The sequence below is a fragment of the Dipteris shenzhenensis genome, chromosome 14 (assembly GCF_047967505.1).
Source record: "Dipteris shenzhenensis isolate YYH24624 ecotype China chromosome 14, Dip_SZ_1.0, whole genome shotgun sequence".
Taxonomy (NCBI): domain Eukaryota; kingdom Viridiplantae; phylum Streptophyta; class Polypodiopsida; order Gleicheniales; family Dipteridaceae; genus Dipteris; species Dipteris shenzhenensis.
In genome coordinates, this window is record NC_141609.1 from 10,246,152 (window position 1) to 10,265,925 (window position 19,774).

Below are 19,774 nucleotides of genomic sequence, written 5' to 3' on the forward strand. Positions count from 1 at the left end.
GTCACGCACAACAACTTGAAGTTTGTCTCTATTTCATGGACAGAGTGATGAATTCGGCTTCCTTACGTGCTTGGTCGACAACAGTTGTTGGGATGGAGAAAATTTCCTCTTTTGTTTTTCTTGGAAAAGGTTTTTATTATGCGAGATGTATTGATGTGGAAACATTATACCAATTGGTCAGTATGGCAGGGGGTGCATGGCGCAAGTTTCTTTGCATATGCTATGCCTTGGGATCCTCTTTTTGACCCAACCAAGAACCTCATGTGTTTTTGTCCTATCTGGGTCACTCTCAAAGCCTTGCCCGTACCTTTACTCCCGCATATCTCCTCTATTGCAACTCTTTTGGGCAGAGTGTTGCATCTTGCCAAGCAGGATTTTTTGGTTTTGAGTAGGGACATCCGTGTTTGTGTCTTGTGGGATATGGATGAGGCCATACCTTCATGTTTAGATCTTGATTTTGGTATGACCCATCGTTTTCGCATTTTGTTAAAATTTTCTTCCTTCCCGAATACGTGTTACCAATGCAAGCAGGTTGGTCATTTTTCTCGGTATTGCCCTACATCCGCAAGTCATTCGAACTGTGTAAAAGGTGCTTTGCCCCTCCCTCAGGTTCCTATTACTCTCCATTACAAAGTTGGAACAGCCCAAGCATAAAAAAGAATGGAGACGGGTGAACACTCAAGGGAAAGCTTTGTTACAGTGTCAAATCCTTTCCAGACTCTTTCTTGCCAGGATACCCTTATGCAAGACTCTCAGTTGCAAAAGTCTCAACTGGCTCCTATTGAGGATTTGAAGGTGGATTTAAAAGAACAGGACACACAGTTGAATCTCTCTCCTTCTGATATAGTTGATAATGATGCAGTGGAAAAGACGGTGGATTTAAGAGTGCAAGATACTCAGGATGCTTCTCTTCCCCCAAAAAGTACTTTTACAATTGAGGATATGCATCCAATGTTGCAATAGGTTTTTGTATGTCAAAAAGAATCACAAAGGTCAAAAGAAATTGCATTTTATTGATGGCACCACTACTTCACTCAATGCTTTTTTGGTACAACAAGGGATCACTTTGGAGGATATTGTCTTTATGTCGCCACTTGGAGGCGTGTAAATTCATATTTTCCTCCTTTTGTTTTTTGGAAAATTCCCTAATGACTTTTCAACTTTTCTAGTTCTCGGTTAACCTCCTGGCTTTTCCCAGGTGCCTTCTTGTAATCTTTTCAATTTTGTACTTTACGGTGGGTTTTCACCTCTTCTGAGGTTTCCCACGGAGAAATATAAGATTTCACTAAAAAAAAAAGAAGTGTGTGTGTGTGTCTGTGGGGTGTGTGAGAGGAGTCGAACAGCTTCCCTGCTTCCGTACAACCTGTTAGCACTTGTACGGCTTCCATACAGCCTGATGTATGGGCTGCTTTCCTTTCGTTGTAGGTCCTCGGCTTCTGTGAAGACTCTAGTTCTTTTCATCGTCTTTTTCTTCTTTCCTATACATCCGTTCTTTTTCCCTGTCTGATATCCATACTCTTTTCCATACTTTTTCTGTACAGTTTCTGTACTTTTCCGAGTACAATATTCCGTACTGTTTTTCCTTACAATATTCGTACTGATAATGATACAGTGGAAAAGACGGTGGATTTAAGAGTGCAAGATACTCAGGATGCTTCTCCTCCCCCAAAAAGTACTTTTACAATTGAGGATATGCATCCAATGTTGCAATAGGTTTTTGTATGTCAAAAAGAATCACAAAGGTCGAAAGAAATTGCATTTTATTGATGGCACCACTACTTCACTCAATGCTTTTTTGGTACAACAGGGGATCAATTTGGAGGATATTGTCTTTATGTCGCCACTTGGAGGCGTGTAAATTCATATTTTCCTCCTTTTGTTTTTTGGAAAATTCCCTAATGACTTTTCAACTTTTCTAGTTCTCGGTTAACCTCCTGGCTTTTCCCAGGTGCCTTCTTGTAATCTTTTCAATTTTGTACTTCACGGTGGGTTTTCACCTCTTCTGAGGTTTCCCACGGAGAAATATAAGATTTCACTAAAAAAAAAGGAAGTGTGTGTGTGTGTCTGTGGGGTGTGTGAGAGGAGTCGAACAGCTTCCCTGCTTCCGTACAACCTGTTAGCACTTGTACGGCTTCCATACAGCCTGATGTATGGGCTGCTTTCCTTTCGTTGTAGGTCCTCGGCTTCTGTGAAGACTCTAGTTCTTTTCATCGTCTTTTTCTTCTTTCCTATACATCCGTTCTTTTTCCCTGTCTGATATCCGTACTCTTTTCCATACTTTTTCTGTACAGTTTCTGTACTTTTCCCAGTACAATATTCCGTACTGTTTTTCCTTACAATATTCGTACTCCTTTTTGTACTTTTGTTGTACAATTTTTGTACTGTTTTTCGTACTTTTTTCCCGTACAATATTCTGTACTTTTTCCCATACAATATTCCATATGTTCTTCTCCTTTTACAAAAGCTCGCTGATTTTGCCCTCTTTTCTTTCTCCCTTTTTTTGTACTTTCTGCTCTCTGCTATCTGTACCTGGTCCTTTCAATTTCTGGGTTCTCTTTTTATGGATGCATATGAATTTGACAAGACTTTTCAAAAGGACAGATCGGGCCATAATAAAAAGCAAAAGTAGGCTGTGGAGATTCAGTCCCTATAGTTGGTCTCATGGTCGAAGTGGATGACATTGTCGATCCTATGTGCGGGACTATGCCAAATATGTCGTCATTATTTTTTTCCTAGGACGTATGCGTGCTGCTGTAGATGTGGGTAATTGGTTGACTCGAACTCTCGGTGGTTCCTTTTTTCGTATAGTCCATTATGCAGCAAGGGGTTTTTTTGAAGTTATAATCACAGATGAAGAACATGAGGAGGTGCTCTTGGAGTATTCTCCCCTTTTCTATGGGCAGCAAATGGTGCATGTGATTCCATGGTCACCAACCAGAGATTACCAAGCCCTCATCTGGCATCATTGTCCAGTTCGGGTTGAGATTGTGGACTTTCCACAATGTTTGGCTTCCCTTTTGCCCACAATTGCAGCCTCTTTGGGCAAAGCAGTTTGCCCTCCACGGCCAAATGGGAATTCCAATCGTTTTTGCATCTTATGGGATACTGATCATCCCACGCCAGATTCTTATCCTGTCATTGTGAATAATGTTGACATGGGAAGTGCTTTTTACAAACTCAAGTGGGGTTTGTTTCCAGGAGCTTGCTTTGATTGCAAAAAATTTGGTCATATGGCTTCCCAATGTCCTTTACGTGCGCAGAAAATGGATCAGGAACCCATGCCTGTGCAGATGTCAGCCAAAGATATTGGATTGTCTTATGTGGTCAAAAATAAAAACAAGAAGCATATTTCTGCAGCACAAGACAAAGGCAAAGTGCCAATTGTTTCAAATGGCTCTACTGTACATGTATCCCCTTCCTTACCTTCACCTTCTCTAGCACAAGTTTGAGGGAGGAAAACTTTGAATGATTCTGGGCAAAATTCTAGGAAAATGATTTTAGCCAGGAGACCTTTGCCTTCTCGCACTTGGAATGGTGCATCATCAAATGGTAATACTCCTGAAGAAAAATCGGGCTTGGCATTACATGGGCTGTGATGATAGCATGTCGCACTCTTTTTCCGGAAGAGGGAGTTGCTACTTTGTTGTCTTCTCCTCAGGCTGTCTCTTCATCTCAGGGAAGAGCTTCAGATCCTGAGATTGACATGGAATCCTGAACCGTTTTTGGTTGCCTTGTATATATTTCTCACTTTCTGTTACATATCTGTAAATATGCTTCAGAATATCAAATGCCTTACTCTCAATGTACAGGGTCTATGTGATAGTAGAAAATGGAAGTTGTTGTGTATGTCACTAAACTCCAGCCTGATATTGTACACTTCAAGAGCATAATCAGCATGTGTATGCAGGCCAGACAGGACACTTTGCTGGCTATGATATTGTTTATGTAGCTCCTGTGAACTCCCTCCCTCCTCCGCTCCCCGTCTACCCCCCCTCGCGTGCTGCGCGGCCCTCCCCTCTACCTCCTTCAGCCGCTGCTGCGCGGCCATCCGCCCTCCTCTCCTCACCCTCCGCCCGTCGTTCCTCTCCTCCCCCCTCGCCACACTCCGCTCACCCCGCCTCCCCGCTCCATTCCCCCTCTCTCCGCCCGTCGCTCCCCCCTCGCTCCGCTCCTCCTTCCCTGCTCCTCTCGCCGCATTCATCCCCCCCCGCCCACCCCACCCCCTCGCATGGCGCTACCAACCCCCTCGCCCCCTCCTGCCCCTCCCCACTACTGCGCCACGCTGCCCCCCTTTTTCCCTCCCCTCCTTACCTCTCCTCCCCACACCCTCGTGCGGCGCTGCCACACCCTCCCTTCCCCTTCCTCTCACCCCCCTGCGTTGCGCTGCCCCCCCCCCCCCCCCCCCCTCTCTTTCTCCTCCTCCTTCCTCCGCCATCCCTTTCGTCACCACCCTCTCCCCCCCCATTTCCCCATACCTCTCCATCCCTCTTTCTTCCTGCCCCTACCTTAATCCCCATCCCTGCCCCTTTCGTTTGCTTCCCCTTCCCCCGCCTCGGAGTGTTCGCAGTTAGTCAATGCGATATGGCGGCCACGTGCCCGGAACCGGTGGCCCAGATGGACCCCCCCCTCCATCAGCCTATCGCGTAACATTGACAGAGCAGCAGGTCTCCTTGGTGAAGCAGGCCGCCACGGACTTCTCCCAGACATCTGTTTATGGGAGAGTCATTGGCTACTCCCCTTCACGAGCAGACATCAGGGACTGGTTGCAGTCCACCCTCTTTACCTCGAGGACAGTCACATCGAGGAGGTTGCACTCATGGGACGTGGCATCTTCTGGCTTAAGCTCTCCTCAGCACAGGCTGCGAGCGACATGGTCAGGCGATCCCCTTCTTCTGTGGGTGGGAAGATCATCCTCATGGTCCCATGGTACAGGGGTTTCAGTGTAGCGGACTTCGATGCCCGCTTTCGCATTCCTCGCCATCCAGTTACCCTTATCTTCCCAGGTCTTGCAACCGAGCTTCGCCCGATCTTTAAGGACCTGGGGACGCACCTTGGCTGGCCTATGCAGGACACCTACGTTGATGCGGCGGCAGCCCAAGGGGTGCCACGTGTCACAGTGGCAGTCCTAGATCCACAGAGCATCCCATCGGAGTTCAAGATAGAGACAGACACAGGTGTGGTAATGCAGCGCATTCTGGTCACTGGTCGCCCAAACCAGTGTCTGAGATGCCATGGCTTCGAGCACTAGGCGCGCTCATGTTCTCGCTTCATGGGTACAGAACCTCAGAAGACCCCCGTTCAGGCAACTCAGGATCCTCCGCACCAGTCAGCGACATCCCCTCCCCAAGGGGAAGATTGGACGGAGGTCAAACAAAAATGGAAAGGAAACAAAGCAGGTCCCAAAAAACCTGCCCATCTACAGCAAGAGCCCCCTCCGATGGTTCCTACTCATCAGCAGCCCGGTAAGGGAAAGGAGAAGGGAAAGGAGAAGGTCAGCCAGCCTCCCCCTCATCCTTCACCCCGCCCTCCTCCCCCTCCCCCCTCCTCCTCGATTCTCCGACCCCCACCCCCTCCAGGATCACCCTCCGCACCGGTGGTTTCCACTCCACTCTCTTCCTCGAGCATGATCCAGAGGGAATCCCCCCCTCCACCTGCGCCACCTGCAGCCCCGAAGCCAGCACAGACCTCACCCGGGCCTATCCCTCCGGGCCCGGCGGAGGGGAGAGGCCCTTCCCCGCAGGTGGCCAGCACCCCTCCCTCTGGTTCAGACTCCTCATCTTCGTCCCCATGCCCAAGGGCTGCTCCTAGAGCTCTTCCATTGGAGTTTTATCGAGCAGGTCCTTGGGATTATTTGGATGCAGCGGGTATTGGCTCCTTCCCCGCATGCCTAGACATCAGCATCTTCTTCCTCCGCAAGGAGGCGGAGGGTAAGGTGTCCGTCCTTGCCGCACACGATGGTCCTAGCTATTCCTTCACTATCTCCAGTGAAGGGAATGAGCAATGGACGAATGAAAATGTTTGGGAGACGATACAAGATCAGTCCCAGGAGCAGGTGCAAGACTAGATTGGTAGCAGAGCAGCGGAGCTTCTTCAGCAGTAGTGGCAGGAGGGTGATGTTCATCTGCGTTGGCGCCACAACGCCAAACGTTTCCGACTCCTGGTCATTATTAGACCACCGTTGGAGTGGGCCTACGCGAAAGGGCTTCGCCCATGGAGGACCTCAGAGGTAGCGGGCTTCTACAGCACTTCCTTGGCAGAGGCGTCGAGCTGGTTAGAGAGAGCCTACCACCACGGGACGAAGGGCCTTTCCCCTCTGCTGAAGGTTTTAGAGGATGGGTCCGATGATCCGGCCTCTCCTTCGAAACCTTCACAGAAGCGCCTTCGTCTCCACACAGGACATCCTCCAACCACTTCGACTTCGACCGCAAGCAGACAGCTGTTTGTGGCCCACCTTCCCTCCTCATGAGTTTACACATTATCTCTTGGAACGTTAACGGGTTCCACTCATTAGGAACCCGTGGCCCCAGGAAGATGGTGCTCAGACAGGAGCTGCAGCCAGCCTTGGTGGGAAAGGTAGATGTGCTCCTACTACAGGAACACAAGCTTTCAGCTTCTCAGACCAGTATTTGTGGGAAAGTCCTCACAGGATGCTCCCACACCTATTGGGAACCTTCGATTGGCGAGCAGGGGAGGAGCGGGGGTGTCTGTACCTCCATCGACGCTTCTCTAGTTCAGCATGTGTGTGGTTTTGGCACTCTGATCCCAGGACGTGTGCTTTGGGTGGGCTTGCATATTGAGGGATCCCGTATCGGCATCCTCAATATCTACGCCCTGACCGATCTCAGACGTAGAGCCATTTTTTGGAGATCCTTGACAGACTTGTTGCCAGAGATGGACTCTTGGATTGTAGGAGGGGACTTCAACAACCTTGAGACCTTAGAGGATCAGCAGGGATGGGGCCCAGAGTTCCTCGGTATAGCTCAGGCAGAGCAGGCAGATTGGGACTCCTTCCTGTTCGTAGTGGGAGGTCGGGACAGTTGGACGGAGCCTTCCTTTCACAGATGGCCCGAGAGTCTGGACTTCTCTTGGGGTTACAGGAGGGAGGGAGGCAGATTTCTGGAGCGGCTGGACCGTTTCTATGTCAGCGATTGGGCGCTTGGCAGAGGAGGAGAGTCAGGAGTGGTTCCAGGGATGACACTCTCAGACCATGCCCCAGTCATCCTAGTCCTGGACTCAGCCTCTCATTCCTCACCTCCACATTCATGCCGGATCCCAGACTCCATCTACTCTAAAGCAGCGGTTCACAGCAGGATAGTGGACCTATGGGAGCAGGATTGGGACCCCACCAGGGATATGGCAGCACAGGTAGCTCAGGCGCTTGTTGAGTCTAGCCTCATCTGCCAGCAAGAGGCGATTCAGGTTAGACAGCAGTGTTGGGCGCGGGAGAGGGGTCTCAAACGTGATCTCGCTTCGATTCAGCGGATGCAGCAGTTTTCTCCAGGCTCTGAGGAGCTCAGACAGCAGGAGGTTCGGGCCCGAGCCATGCTAGAGGAGATCACCCAGCGTCGCTCATAGTTCTCTTTTCATGCTTCCAAGTCCTTCTGGGCCAGGAAAGGCGACAGGATGTGCAGAGAGTTCTTCAGGACTCATGGACAGAGGTCAACAGGGGAACAGCTCCATTCTCTTAGGGCGCAGGATGGTAGTGTCGGGACAGATCCAGACGAGGTCCGGGACTTGGCGACAGATTTCTACAGATCATTGTTCCAGCAGGAGCCCCCAGACCCTTGTGGCCGCATTTGCAGGGAGGAGGTGTGGAGATCTACACCGCGACTCGTGTAGCCTAGCATGAGCGACGCCCTTCTCGCCCCTTTCATTGTGGCGGAGATGCAATATGCGGTGAGCGCTATTGATGGGCATAAATGCCCAGGTGAGGATGGCCTCTCTAGAGCTTTCTTCACCACCTTTTGGGAGCAGATCCACCGGCCCTTGCTCGCAGCCTTCCAGCATATCTTCTCCAGCGGGCAGATGCCAGAGAGCCTTGCGACAGGCCTGATTTGCCTCATCCCCAAAGGGGGGGACCGTCAAGAGATCAGACAGTGGCGCCCAATCACCCTCCTCCCGACCGCCTACAAAATCCTCGCCAAGATGATCAGCAGCTGTATCCGCCCCCTGCTACACGACTTCATTCATGACACCCAGACTGGTTTTGTCCAAGATCACAGCATTTTGGACAACATCTTCACTTTCTCAGAGGCGACGGAATGGGCTTAGCACAGTGGCCAGCACCTTGCCATACTCCTTCTCAACTTTGAGAAGGCGTACGACAGGGTAGACTGGTCCTTCTTGGAAGGCACACTCTCTCGGTTTGGTCTCCCGGACGAGTGGATCAGAGATATTGCTAGCCTTTACAGATCGGCCTCCAATCGGATTATCATTAGCGGCAGGATGGGGGAGAGATTCACACTCTAGCGCTCGGTGCGTCAGGGCTGTCCATTAGCGCCCTACCTCTTCCTATTTTTTGCGGAGGCCATGACCCACTTCCTTCGAGCCTGTACCACTGGTCTTCGCGGGATGCGTCTCCCTATTCGAGGTGATGTAGAGCTTTTGGACTCCGAGTATGCAGACGACACAGCCCTATATGTGCAGGATGATGTCGAGTCACTGGAGCGAGTGAGATTGTCCCTAGAGATCTTTTGCCTTGTGGCTGGGGCGAAAATCAACTGGCATAAGTCAGTTGGTTTTCTTACAGATCCGGGAGCCAGCTCACAATGGGGTATTTTCCTGGGGTTTCGCTGGATCCCTAGAGGACAGATGACACATTACCTGGGATTCCAGGTAGGCCTGGACATCACACCGGCTCAGCAGTTCTTGCCGGTCCTAGCCTCCATACGACGGAAGCTTGCTTTCTGGAGCACGGCTCGGCTTTCCTTGGCAGGCAGGGCCCTTGTGGTCAACCAGGTCCTTCTTGCCACTGCTTGGTATGTGGCCTCTTGCTGGTGTTTCTCGAGATCATGTATAGCCCAGCTGAGGAGACTGGTGCGGAACTTCCTATGGTCTGGTTCAGACAGTTCCGGCACCACCAGAGCTAGGGTCGCCTGGCAGACGGTCATTCTCCCCCAGACAGAGGGTGGCCTCGGCATCATGGATTCAGAACTGCAAAGTCAGGCACTTCTTGGCAAGTTAGTCATCCGCGGTCTGTGACCCTAGGAGGGCAGACGTTGAAGCTCTTGCTACAGCATGGTCTCAGCGCGTGTACTCCCCAGAGAGGGGGTGTTTGGCAGCCTTCTATCCGATGGATCTTCACTTCAGCTCCTTTGACTCAGCCCCGTTCCCCCTTCCTCCGTAGCCTCATCTCAGTCTGGAGGAAGTTGCGACACAGCCTTTCCCAGGTTCCCCCTAGCTACCGAGAGGAGATAGACAGACAACCCCTGATCTGGAGTAGCCAGGTGACAGATGTTACAGGTCGCTAGCTTGGAGAGAGATCCCATATCCCTTGGGCGCTCTGGGCACGTGGACCCACGCGCTCGCTCCGGGTTTGGAGGGACGTCTACAGCCAGCTGAGCCCAGGCGAGCTGGCAGTAGCAGTAGGTACGGCATGTGGGATCCAAGCTCGGCGAGCGGAGATTGATGCTGCCATTTTTGCAGGTTGGAGGATTCCCATAGTCACCGGACAACTCTCCCCGGGAGATTAGAGGTGGCTCGGACAGTTCACTCCACGAGGCATTCCTTTGGTGGTTGCAGGCCTCTTCTCGGACTCCTCGGTACACTTCTTCTCCGTCACTGATGACAGTCGCCTACAGAGTAGAGAGGCCGTGATCGACCCCCAGCTTCCCTGGCAGCGCCTTCGCATTGTAGGGCTGCAAGGGAAGACGTGGCATATAGACCCCCTGATTATGCAGGACCAGGATTGGAGACTCTGGATATGGGAGGGCCGTTCCTTGACAGAGGTGGAGTGGGACCCAGGAGAGTGGCCTTGGCCACCATCGGAGACCTCAGAGAACCATACCCCCTTCTTTTCTTACAGTGCACGCACGGGTCGTCGTGCTCTTGGGGTTCTCCAGCGCGGGCTACCCACACAGGCACATAGGTGGTATGCCCAGGGGATATCTTTGGTCTTTCTTCACACTTTCTGGAAGACTCTTTGGGCTAGCTGGCGAGCGAGGAAGATTTCCTACTTCCTTTGGATGGTGACACACAAGGGGCTTCCTGTTGGCAGCTGGCTGAGGCAGATGGGGCAGGAGGGGCATTGCCAGCTGTGTTTTCAGGAGGAGTCGTCCCTGAAGCACTACCTTTGGAGTTGTTCGCATGCGCAGACGGTTTGGAAGGGAGTCATGGGGATCTTAGCGAGGGCTACACCCGAGCTAGGACCGATCACTTGGGGAGCCGTTTGCTGGTGCAGCACTGAGACGGGACATCACTTGGCCTATGAGTTCTCTAGACAGGATCCCGTCTTTTTCATCACGCAGGCCACCTGGGCATACATGGACAGCTTCCCTTGGCATCTGACAGAGACAGATGCAGGAGCGATGCCTCGGCACCCAGTTTGGGAGATCATAGGGAGCATTGCAGGCTAGCATATCTGGACTTCCAGATGCGCGCAGACTGTAGGAGCTCAGACTACTACTACCCAGACCCTAGCAGACATCTGGAGCACGATCGTTCACACGCTCAAGGGTCAGTGGGATCAGATTCAGGGAGAGTCCCGGGCAGGGAAGGAAAAGAGACGACGTTTCCTTCGCGATTGGGACCACCAGGAGTTGTTCTTCCAGCACTCTACTTAAAGTCTTCAGTGGCATTACGCCCCTCCACTGTGGCTGTTTGTCCACTCTCCGATGATTATGCCCTGAGAGGCTTGTATTTAGCATTTTGACTCCTTGGGCTGAATCCGTTTTGTGATTGCAGCCCGCTGGCCTTTAGGCCTTCTTGTACTCTCGCTTTCAAGTAATATAACTAGCACTACTTTTTGCGCAAAAAAAATGATATTGTTTATGTGGGACAGCTTTCTTTTTCTGGTGTACTCTTTCTTGTCGGGCATGATCTTCAGCCACTTGTTGCACATGGTAGATGGCTTGTGGTGCAGTGTCTCATCTAGGGAGAGGTTTTTGAATTTGCTTCTGTCTATGCGCCTCAATCCTCTCGAAGTAGAGGCTTGAGTTGGGATGCCATGCAATCTTATCCTTGGAGACATTGCTCCACATCAGGGTGACAATACTTCTGGCAATACTCACATGTTGGCCTCTGAAAGGCAGAGTTGGTCTCAGTTTTTACTCCATGTTGGTCTTCTTGAATTTTGGAAAGAATTACAGCCTATGCAGCCTGGTTATACCTTTCAACATAATGCACAATCCTCTTACCAGGCTCGCTTGGATCATTGGTATCGAGTTGATCCACAACATTCTAATAATTTTACTTCAAAATATGGGTTGATTATGCCTTCACATACTCAAATCATGCTCCTCTCTGGCTCAAGATTTCTTTTCATGACATGCCAGATGACAGGCTCTCACAAAAAAGGATGCTCAAAATTAATCATAGGTACTTGGGGCATGATACTTTTAAGGCCATGGTTTTTAATACCTTTCAGCCTCTTTCACGTCAGAGTCTCATTGACGTTGATTATGCTTGGACTGCTTTTGCTAGAATGCAAGCAATTATTCGTGAATATGGGAAATTTTATATGAAAATTTTGAGAGATTCTGTTGCTTAGGCCAGAAGCATTTGTCAATCATTGATTGCAGAGTTCTCTTGCTTGATGGGGTTTGGACTTCTTCTTGAGCACAGCTTGCTGCGCTCGTCTAAAGAGTTCTTTAGGAGTTTACATCACAAGAGACAATCTGAAAATATCTGTGGAGTTCTCTTGCCTGATTGTGTTTGGACTTCTTCTCGAGCACAGCTTGCTTAAGCTTGAGTTGATCATTTTTCTTGACATTTTGGCCATGCAGATTTTTCTACTCATGAGGTTCTTTCACCAAGAGACCTTTTACTGCATCATGTCAATCCAATTATCTCTCCTGTGCAGGCTTTGGAGTTGGAAGTTCCTTTCACTGAAAGAGAATTGTTTGATGTAGTAAAATCATGTGGTAGATGGAAATCACCTAGCTGGGATGGTCTCACTGTGTAATTCTTTCTTGAGTATTGGAATTTTCTTAAGTCTACTCAGCTGTGTATGATTAATTCTGCCTGGCAGAATCAATGCATGCCTGCCTCATGGAAAAAAGAGCTGGTTAAGCTTCTTCCCAAGAAGCAACTTTGTGAATCTCTGACTGATTGGAGGCCTGTCACTCTCATGCCCATTATTTATAAGATCATTGCTAAGATGGTTGTTGGTTGTATCAAAGGATTTTTACATGATGACCTTCATCCGGCACAATATGTTTTCATTCCTTGTGGCTTATTATTGATAACATTGCCAATGCATATGTTGGCATAGAATATACTAGATACACTAAGCATGATGTCTTATTGCTACAGGTTGACATTACTAAAGCATTTGACACTATCCAATGGGATTTTATCTCGCAGATCATGAGAGCATTGGGTTTTGGGCACAAAATGCAGCATGTCATATAGTCAAGTTGCTTGTATCTTGTCGGGGGATATCTCTGAGACTTGGACTCTTCGTAGTTCTGTTCGCCAAGGCTGTCCACTCAGTGCACTATTGTATGCTATTGCCACACACCCGATGCTTCAATACCTGGATCACTCGGTGGCTACTGATATGCTCCATGGTTTGGAAATACAAGGGAGTCGCCCAATGATTGCTCAAGCTTATGATGATGATTCTTTTTTTACCCTGAAGAATACTAAGACAGACCTTTCCTCCCTTATGCATGCTCTCTCTATATGTGGCATGGATGCTGGTCTTCATGTCAATTTTCAGAAATCGAAGCTATTACCATTGCATGCTAAAGACTGGCATAGTCTTTTATGGCCGGGGGAGATTGACCCGCCTACTCAATTAGTTCGTCACTTGGGCTATCCTTTGGGTTGGATGATGACCCGTCGTTAACATATAGACTGGGTTCTTGAAAAATTGAAAAAGAAGCTTGAGTATTAGAAATTGGCGACTTGGCCGTTGCATGTTAGGCTCCAGATAGTGCAATCTATTTTGGTAGGCATACATTCAGTTCTACTAGCCTCTCATCATGTTTGGCGAGACAGATATTGCTTCTTTCATGTCCATCATAAAGGAAACTTTCTGGCATTCCAAACATGCTAAGAAAAGTTTACGCTTACTTTCAATGTCCTTTTTATGTTCACCCAAGATGCATGGGGACTTGAACATTCTGAATATTCATGTTCATATCCTTGCTCATAAAGGGAAATTGATGTGCATGGTGATCAGCCCTGGGCTGCCATGATCCGGTTTTTGCTTTTGCAAATCACAACCCCTACCTTTGGTCATTGGCAGCCCACACAGTGGGACTTTCTCTTTGGTTCTATTGAGGGCAAGGTCAAAGGCTGTCCTCTTGTCTCTCAACTATTATTGGATTGGAAGCACATTCTCTCCCATTTGGAATGGCATGATCATGATCGTGATTCTATGCAAGGCAACTCTTTGAGAGCTGAAAGCATACATTGGTCTAGAGCTTTTGATCCACCTCTTGCGGTGCAGGAGCCTAGACGCTCGTATTTTCTCACTTTCAAATATTTATTTAGTGGCAGACGTCATTCATGATGATGGTACTCCCTTTCTTTTGCTTTGGCAGCTGCAAAATATGGTCTGGGGATGCATTATCTTCCTGTGTGGCATACCATTGATTCTATGCTTCAACCTTTTCTGCCGGTTCCTCCTCGAGATCGAAGACAGGCTTCACGACTTGACTATTCAGCCTTGTGTATTCACATCTCATCCATTGAAACTGTCTTATATTACGGTAACGGCATTATATAAATTTATTTTGCCTTCACCTTGGGCTTTGAACACCGAGCAAATCAGATTTGGCATATGCATCGACATGCAAAGTGGTGGCGGAAGAGACTGCACCATATTTGGGATTCTAAAGTTCCTCTTCGGCAACATATTTTCTTGTGGCTAGTTTTGTTGGGAGTTTTCCCATCTGGGCAGCTTATGGCATGCAGACATATTGCTCCTGCTGTTTGCCGGTGATGTCATGCTCGGCGGAATCTATGCTTCATCTCTTCTAGCTTTGTTCGCATACTCATGATTTTTTGGGTATCATTGGACAGTATATGAGAGCTCGTTTTCCAAATGTTGCTTTTGGAAAATTCTTTTGGCTCTTTGGCATTCGTCCACAGCGATTGGAGTTTGATTTGTTTTTTACTTGGGTTAGATATTGGGCGCTCTGGACTCTATGGATAGATCGCAATCATAGAGTCTTTGGTGATCCTCAGTAATCCTTTTTCTTGTTTTTCGCAGATCTTTGCAGCAATCTCTCTTTGATTGTCTACAAACTCACTTCATAGACTTTGATGTATATCTTTCTTACACTGATATTTTCTGTTGATGTATTGTCCAGCTTTCCCTTTTTGGGAAGCTCTCTTGTAATATAAAGCAACCAAATTTTCACTTTAAAAAGTAGTTGTCTCACTTTGGGGCAGAGCTATGAATGTACATTCTTCTTAATGAAAGTTTCTTTCACCGAAAAAAAAACAAGTGTGTGTATGCACACACATTCTTTGTAAGAAGCACCATTTCATTTAAAAGAATGTACATTCATAGCCGCTCTAGAGTGGAACAGCTACTACTCAAACACTAAAAGCAGTGATAAAACACTTCTAAGTGGGCAAGAGGAAGGTCTTCAAGAGAATGTGCATCTTGAAAGACCGATACAAAGATGGACAGAAGAAGTGACAAACATCTAGCAAGGAATGCTTGTACAGTCGAATGTTACTAGCTCGATACAACGACCACAAAGCCCAATATCCACACCAATAGAAGAACTAAGCAGAGGTTGTTGGCTCAGAGGCGTATCTGCCAAACAACTAAAATTGTTTGCCAAAAGAAATCCCAGGAAAGTGAGCATGGCCTGACAATATGACAAACTAGATTTTTAAGTTTGGAAGACGGACTCCGCACCGAGATGACGAAGGAGATCCAATTGTAGAGACGATGACGGACAACTGGCAGAATCAAAGGAATTGGAAACCAGAATTGCTCGCTTCTTCTTGCCGGGATGTTGCATGTATGTATGTATGAATATATATGTATACAAAGGCGCTAGCGCATATATACACACTTTTTTTTGGGGGTGAAATCCATGTATAGTTATATTACAAAAGTAGTCCCCAAAGAGGAGACATGCAATTAAAATACCATAAGATTTCATTATAAGACAAGTAAACAGAGGCTAACAAATAAGCAATCATAAAGGGATTGCCTCAGCGACATCAGGAAATAGTGAAACATGGAAAAAGTAGAATCTCCAAAGACTCTATGAATTTGTCTTTACATTTATTTCAGAGTGCCCAATATTGAACCCAAATGAAAAAAAAATCAAACTCATGCCTCCGTGTGTGTAAATGCCGAAGAGCGAAAAAAGTTTGCCAAAGCAAGCAGTAGGAAATCGGGCTCAGAGACACTGCTAGAGAAAAAGCAAAAAATCACGAGAATGTCACAAAAGAAGCAGCAAGGATTCCCTTGGAGCCAAACATTTGTGACAGACATAAGGAACAATATGTCTATGTGATAGGAGCTAGCCAAAGGGAATAACGCCAAGCATCACTCGCCATAGGGAACCCTGTTGACGAAGAGGAAGTTTCCAAGACCAAAGCTGCTGCAATCTTGTAGTCACACACACACATACATATACATATATGGGAGCCTATGTTGATGGCATAGTTGTTTGAAATGCTTGTCTTATTGTGCTTTGTACTAGGGGAATCATCTAGGCTGACCCTTGGTTCTTCATAATTTATATATATATATATTGGACCCATAGAACATTTTATTCTTTCAAGTAAGTAAATTTCTTTCTTTTTTGTGCACTCTCTTTTTTAAACTATTGCAGCCCCAGCCCCTTATGAGGCCTCTTCTCTACTTCATCTAGTCTATGTTGATGGTCGATTTGGAGGAAATCTGAAGTTTGTTAGAGCTCATGAAGAATGCCAAATGATTGGTTACAAAGTGCGCCATCGTGAACTTATGGTTCTTATTGGGGTTGAAAAAGAGTCGCAAAAGGAAGACGATAAAACCATTTTAGCATACATATTTGATGACAGGGATATAGTAGAGGGTACATTTGGTGAAAGTCAGGCACTTTATTGTAGTGGATTCTATAACATTTTCATTTTTGATACCTTTGTGGAGCTTTTTGATTATCTTATTAAAGCGAACCTTTGTGGAGGTTGACCATGAATCTCTTTTCCAAAAGAAGTGAAATATGTAACATCTTCAAAACCAAGGCCTAAGGGATGAACAAGCCTCAAAGAGAAACTCAACTCAATCATGTGAATTCAATGGAGTTCATTAGATTGTGAGAAACGGATGGGAAATTCTAATCTTTACCAATACAAGAAATGGCTAATGATTGAGGATAGGAAAGATGACAAATTGATATTGAATACCTCTAGAGAAAGAAAGAAAGTCTATCAACGTCCACGGAAGACCAAGAAGTCTATGGGACAACATGAAAACCAATTAGTAGATCAGCTTATGGAGGGTAGCTCCCAGGGAGTGCGTAAAGCAGCTCCATTTATTTAGAGTACCCACATTATGACTTGGAAAGAAACATAATTGGCCATACATCAGTTTAAGACTGAGAGTCTTTTGGCTTGGATTTAAACTCTTTAATGAGTGCTACGCCCTCACGGTACACTGCCCATTTCCCATCATTCCTTGCAGCCTTGACCTTAGCTAATTCCGCTGCCTTATTTTTCAATTGATCTCGTGTAAGTTCTTCAACTATCCGTATCTTAGTTCCTTTCAGCTTGTAGGATTGTCAGAGAAGCTGACTCGTAGATCCCTTGAGTTAAGCGTAATGATAGCATGACCTTTAGACTGTAAGATACGAGTTGCTCTGGGTTCATCAGCATCATCAAGAGCATCATCCTTATTATCAACTGTCCAATCAATATTAGGCATGGCTGCTTTGACATGTGCTAAGGTGTCATTGAAAGAGTCCTCCTCTTTGTACCATCCTTCGGGGAGTCCTCCTATTCTAATCTTCAAAGCATTATCACACCTAGCTGCATGTTCTTTAATCTCTTCATGAATGTCAGCCTTGTTAACCTTTGCATCAAACTCCACAATCACTTCCTTCTTTGCGGTCTGTACGTCAATGTGAACTAGGTCTTTGACTGTGAAGACTAGCTAGGGGTAGGGGGGAAAGCCTTGTAAGATTTTACAACCTCATCGATGACTGCCTGCTTGCTAGGTCCTTCTAGAACTTGAATTCTAGCTACCGCATCTGCTAGTTGCATCTTTAACTCTCTTATCTGCTCTTGTAGATAAAAAATATGTTCATGGTGCCCAATGATGGGTCGGTCCAAACCTCCTTGTAGGTATGTATGTGCATATGGAGAGGGTGTCATAGCTGCAACGGTGGTGTATCGGAACCTGCTGCCTGAAATGATTGGGGTTGAGGGGGGGACTTTGAGGAGAGGCTCGGCCATTCCTTGCTAGCCATGTCTTCTGCTGCTCCCTACCTAAGCTAACCCCCTAGCTGGGCTAGGGGTTCAGCCCAACTAGGGGTTAACCTTTGGGTTGGGTTAACCTTTGTCGAGGTTCGGTTAGGCAAGAGTTAACCTAGGTTAGGTTAAGTTAGGGTTTTTTGTTTCTGAAGCGGGGCTATTGTCAACGAAGTTGGAAGGGGGGTCGAACCTGCTGGCAGCTGCTGTTGCCTGGAACTGTTGGCGGGTGCTAGCAGTCTTCTAAAGAACCAAAGGAAAAGGAAAGGTTGAGGCTACGGGCGACGGCGACCCACGACGGGTGATGGGAGTTGGCGACTAACGAGGCTGAGGTGACGGCGGGCGACGGGTGCAGAGGTGATGAGGCTGAGGCTGAGGTGACGGGCGACGGGCTAAGAGAGGTTGACAGGTGGCAAGCTGAGAGAGGCTGACGGGCGACGGGCTGAGAGAGAGAGAGAGAGAGAGAGAGAGAGAGAGAGAGAGAGAGAGATTAACGTCCACGGGAGGCCTCACAGGCCTATGGGACAAAGTACATAGAAAAGCGAACAAGCCTCAATGGGCTCAAGCAAAGGGTACGCTAGGACCCTTGCTGAGTACTAATCTATGCTAACAGAATCATAATCATAGAAAAAAAAAGTCAACTACAACTGCAGAGTGGGCCATATCAATCAATCTATCTATCCAGGTGTTGGGATGAAACTGAAGCCTGCTACAGTGATGGCTCTCTGGTGGGCTACGAAGATGTCTCGTATTTGCGTTTGTCAAGCTATCTCGCGCTACGGTGGGGGACCCCTCGTCTCTGTCGGTCTCCCTTGAGGAAAGCTTTGATAGGTCAGACCTCAATAGAGTGTATTCAAGGGGCTCTTTGTCGCACATGTGGCCTCTGCGCCCTCTGTGCCCCTCTCTCGGTGGTACTGTGCCGGCTGCTCATCCAAACTGCTCTCATATCGGCTAGCTCCTCCTCCTCCTCTTCTCCACTGTGTCCGAGGGCTGACTCAAATGTATAGAAGTCTATGACGTGTCGCTGTGCCCGGTCACCCTCTATGTCCTGTTGTGGTCTGACCATCCCCTGCTGCTCTCTGATCTGTCGTAGAGAGAGAGAGAGGAGTTCTTAATGGGTGTGGGGACCTAGGTCTTTAAAGACAAAGGTGGTCATGCATCAGCTGAGTTGCAGCAGAAGGGCCAGTCCTCCTGATGTAAAATTGGAAGCAGACGATGGAACAAAGAAGAAAGGAATCATAAGGCTTGTAAGGTGAGGTCCATGTAATGATTTGTGGTACTTCTTGTGGCCCCTATCTATTTTGAGCAGCCAACTAATTTTGAGCAATTGACGGTGAGCTTGTTGTAGATTTAAAGATAGATATTCGGTGGCATGAATGTTTCTCTTTGATGAGGCATTGATTTTGAGCAGGCAACTAATTTGGAGCTATTGAAGGACATTTCAAGCTATAGAAAGAGACTTATAGAGAGAGCTAGATTAGTGGGTCATTTCTCTTTGGTAATGTATGTTTTGGATTAGCAAGCAAAAGCTGATGGTTTTGGCAGTTGTAACAATCCAAAGAAAAACCTAGTTTTCTGTCCATCCCATTGATCTTTGTGGTTCTTGTGTCAACATTAGTATGATCTTTCTCTGATTTAGGAGAATATAGCAGAGGAGATTTTGAATAATTTTCTGATATATTGACTGTGAAGAGAAATTTGAATATGTGAATGCAATCTGGTACTGTTCTTTCAAAATTTCTAGATCTGGTTGTTTGTTAACCTTTGAACCCTATCCACCAATCAAGACAAACATTACATTTTTCCTTCAAAAAAGGAGATATGAGTTTTTATTTCTATTTTTTTAAGTTACAGCTAACGTTGAAGTATGTTAATAGATGTTTTTCAAGATTGCTGACTTGGTACTAGAAACTGTCTACTTTCTTCTTATTATTATTATTTAAAAGGACTGTTTATTTTCTTGATGCTATCTTGACTTTTCCTTTGAAATTTTTTTTGGGGGGGATGTCAAACAAAGTGACAACAATATCTTTGTTTGAATGGTATGTTCTAGGTCTTTTGCACAAAGAGTAAACCGAACTGCAATGCCTGTCCGATGCGAACAGAATGCAAACATTTTGCAAGTGCCTATGCAAGGTTGGAGACACACCCACTATTTAAAACTCCTTTGAAATATGTGTATGCT

The 19,774-nt window shown here is 47.1% G+C and overlaps 1 protein-coding gene across 1 annotated transcript in view; it reads left to right on the top strand.

Moving 5' to 3' along the window:
* Nucleotides 1-19,774, top strand: part of LOC147894177 (protein ROS1A-like) — a 99,065-nt gene that overhangs the window by 33,071 nt on the left and 46,220 nt on the right. Inside the window, exon 11 of the mRNA XM_087384380.1 lies at nucleotides 19,643-19,725. Within this exon, the coding sequence (XP_087240506.1) occupies nucleotides 19,643-19,725 (83 nt within the window). The remainder of the gene's footprint in view (nucleotides 1-19,642; nucleotides 19,726-19,774) is intronic.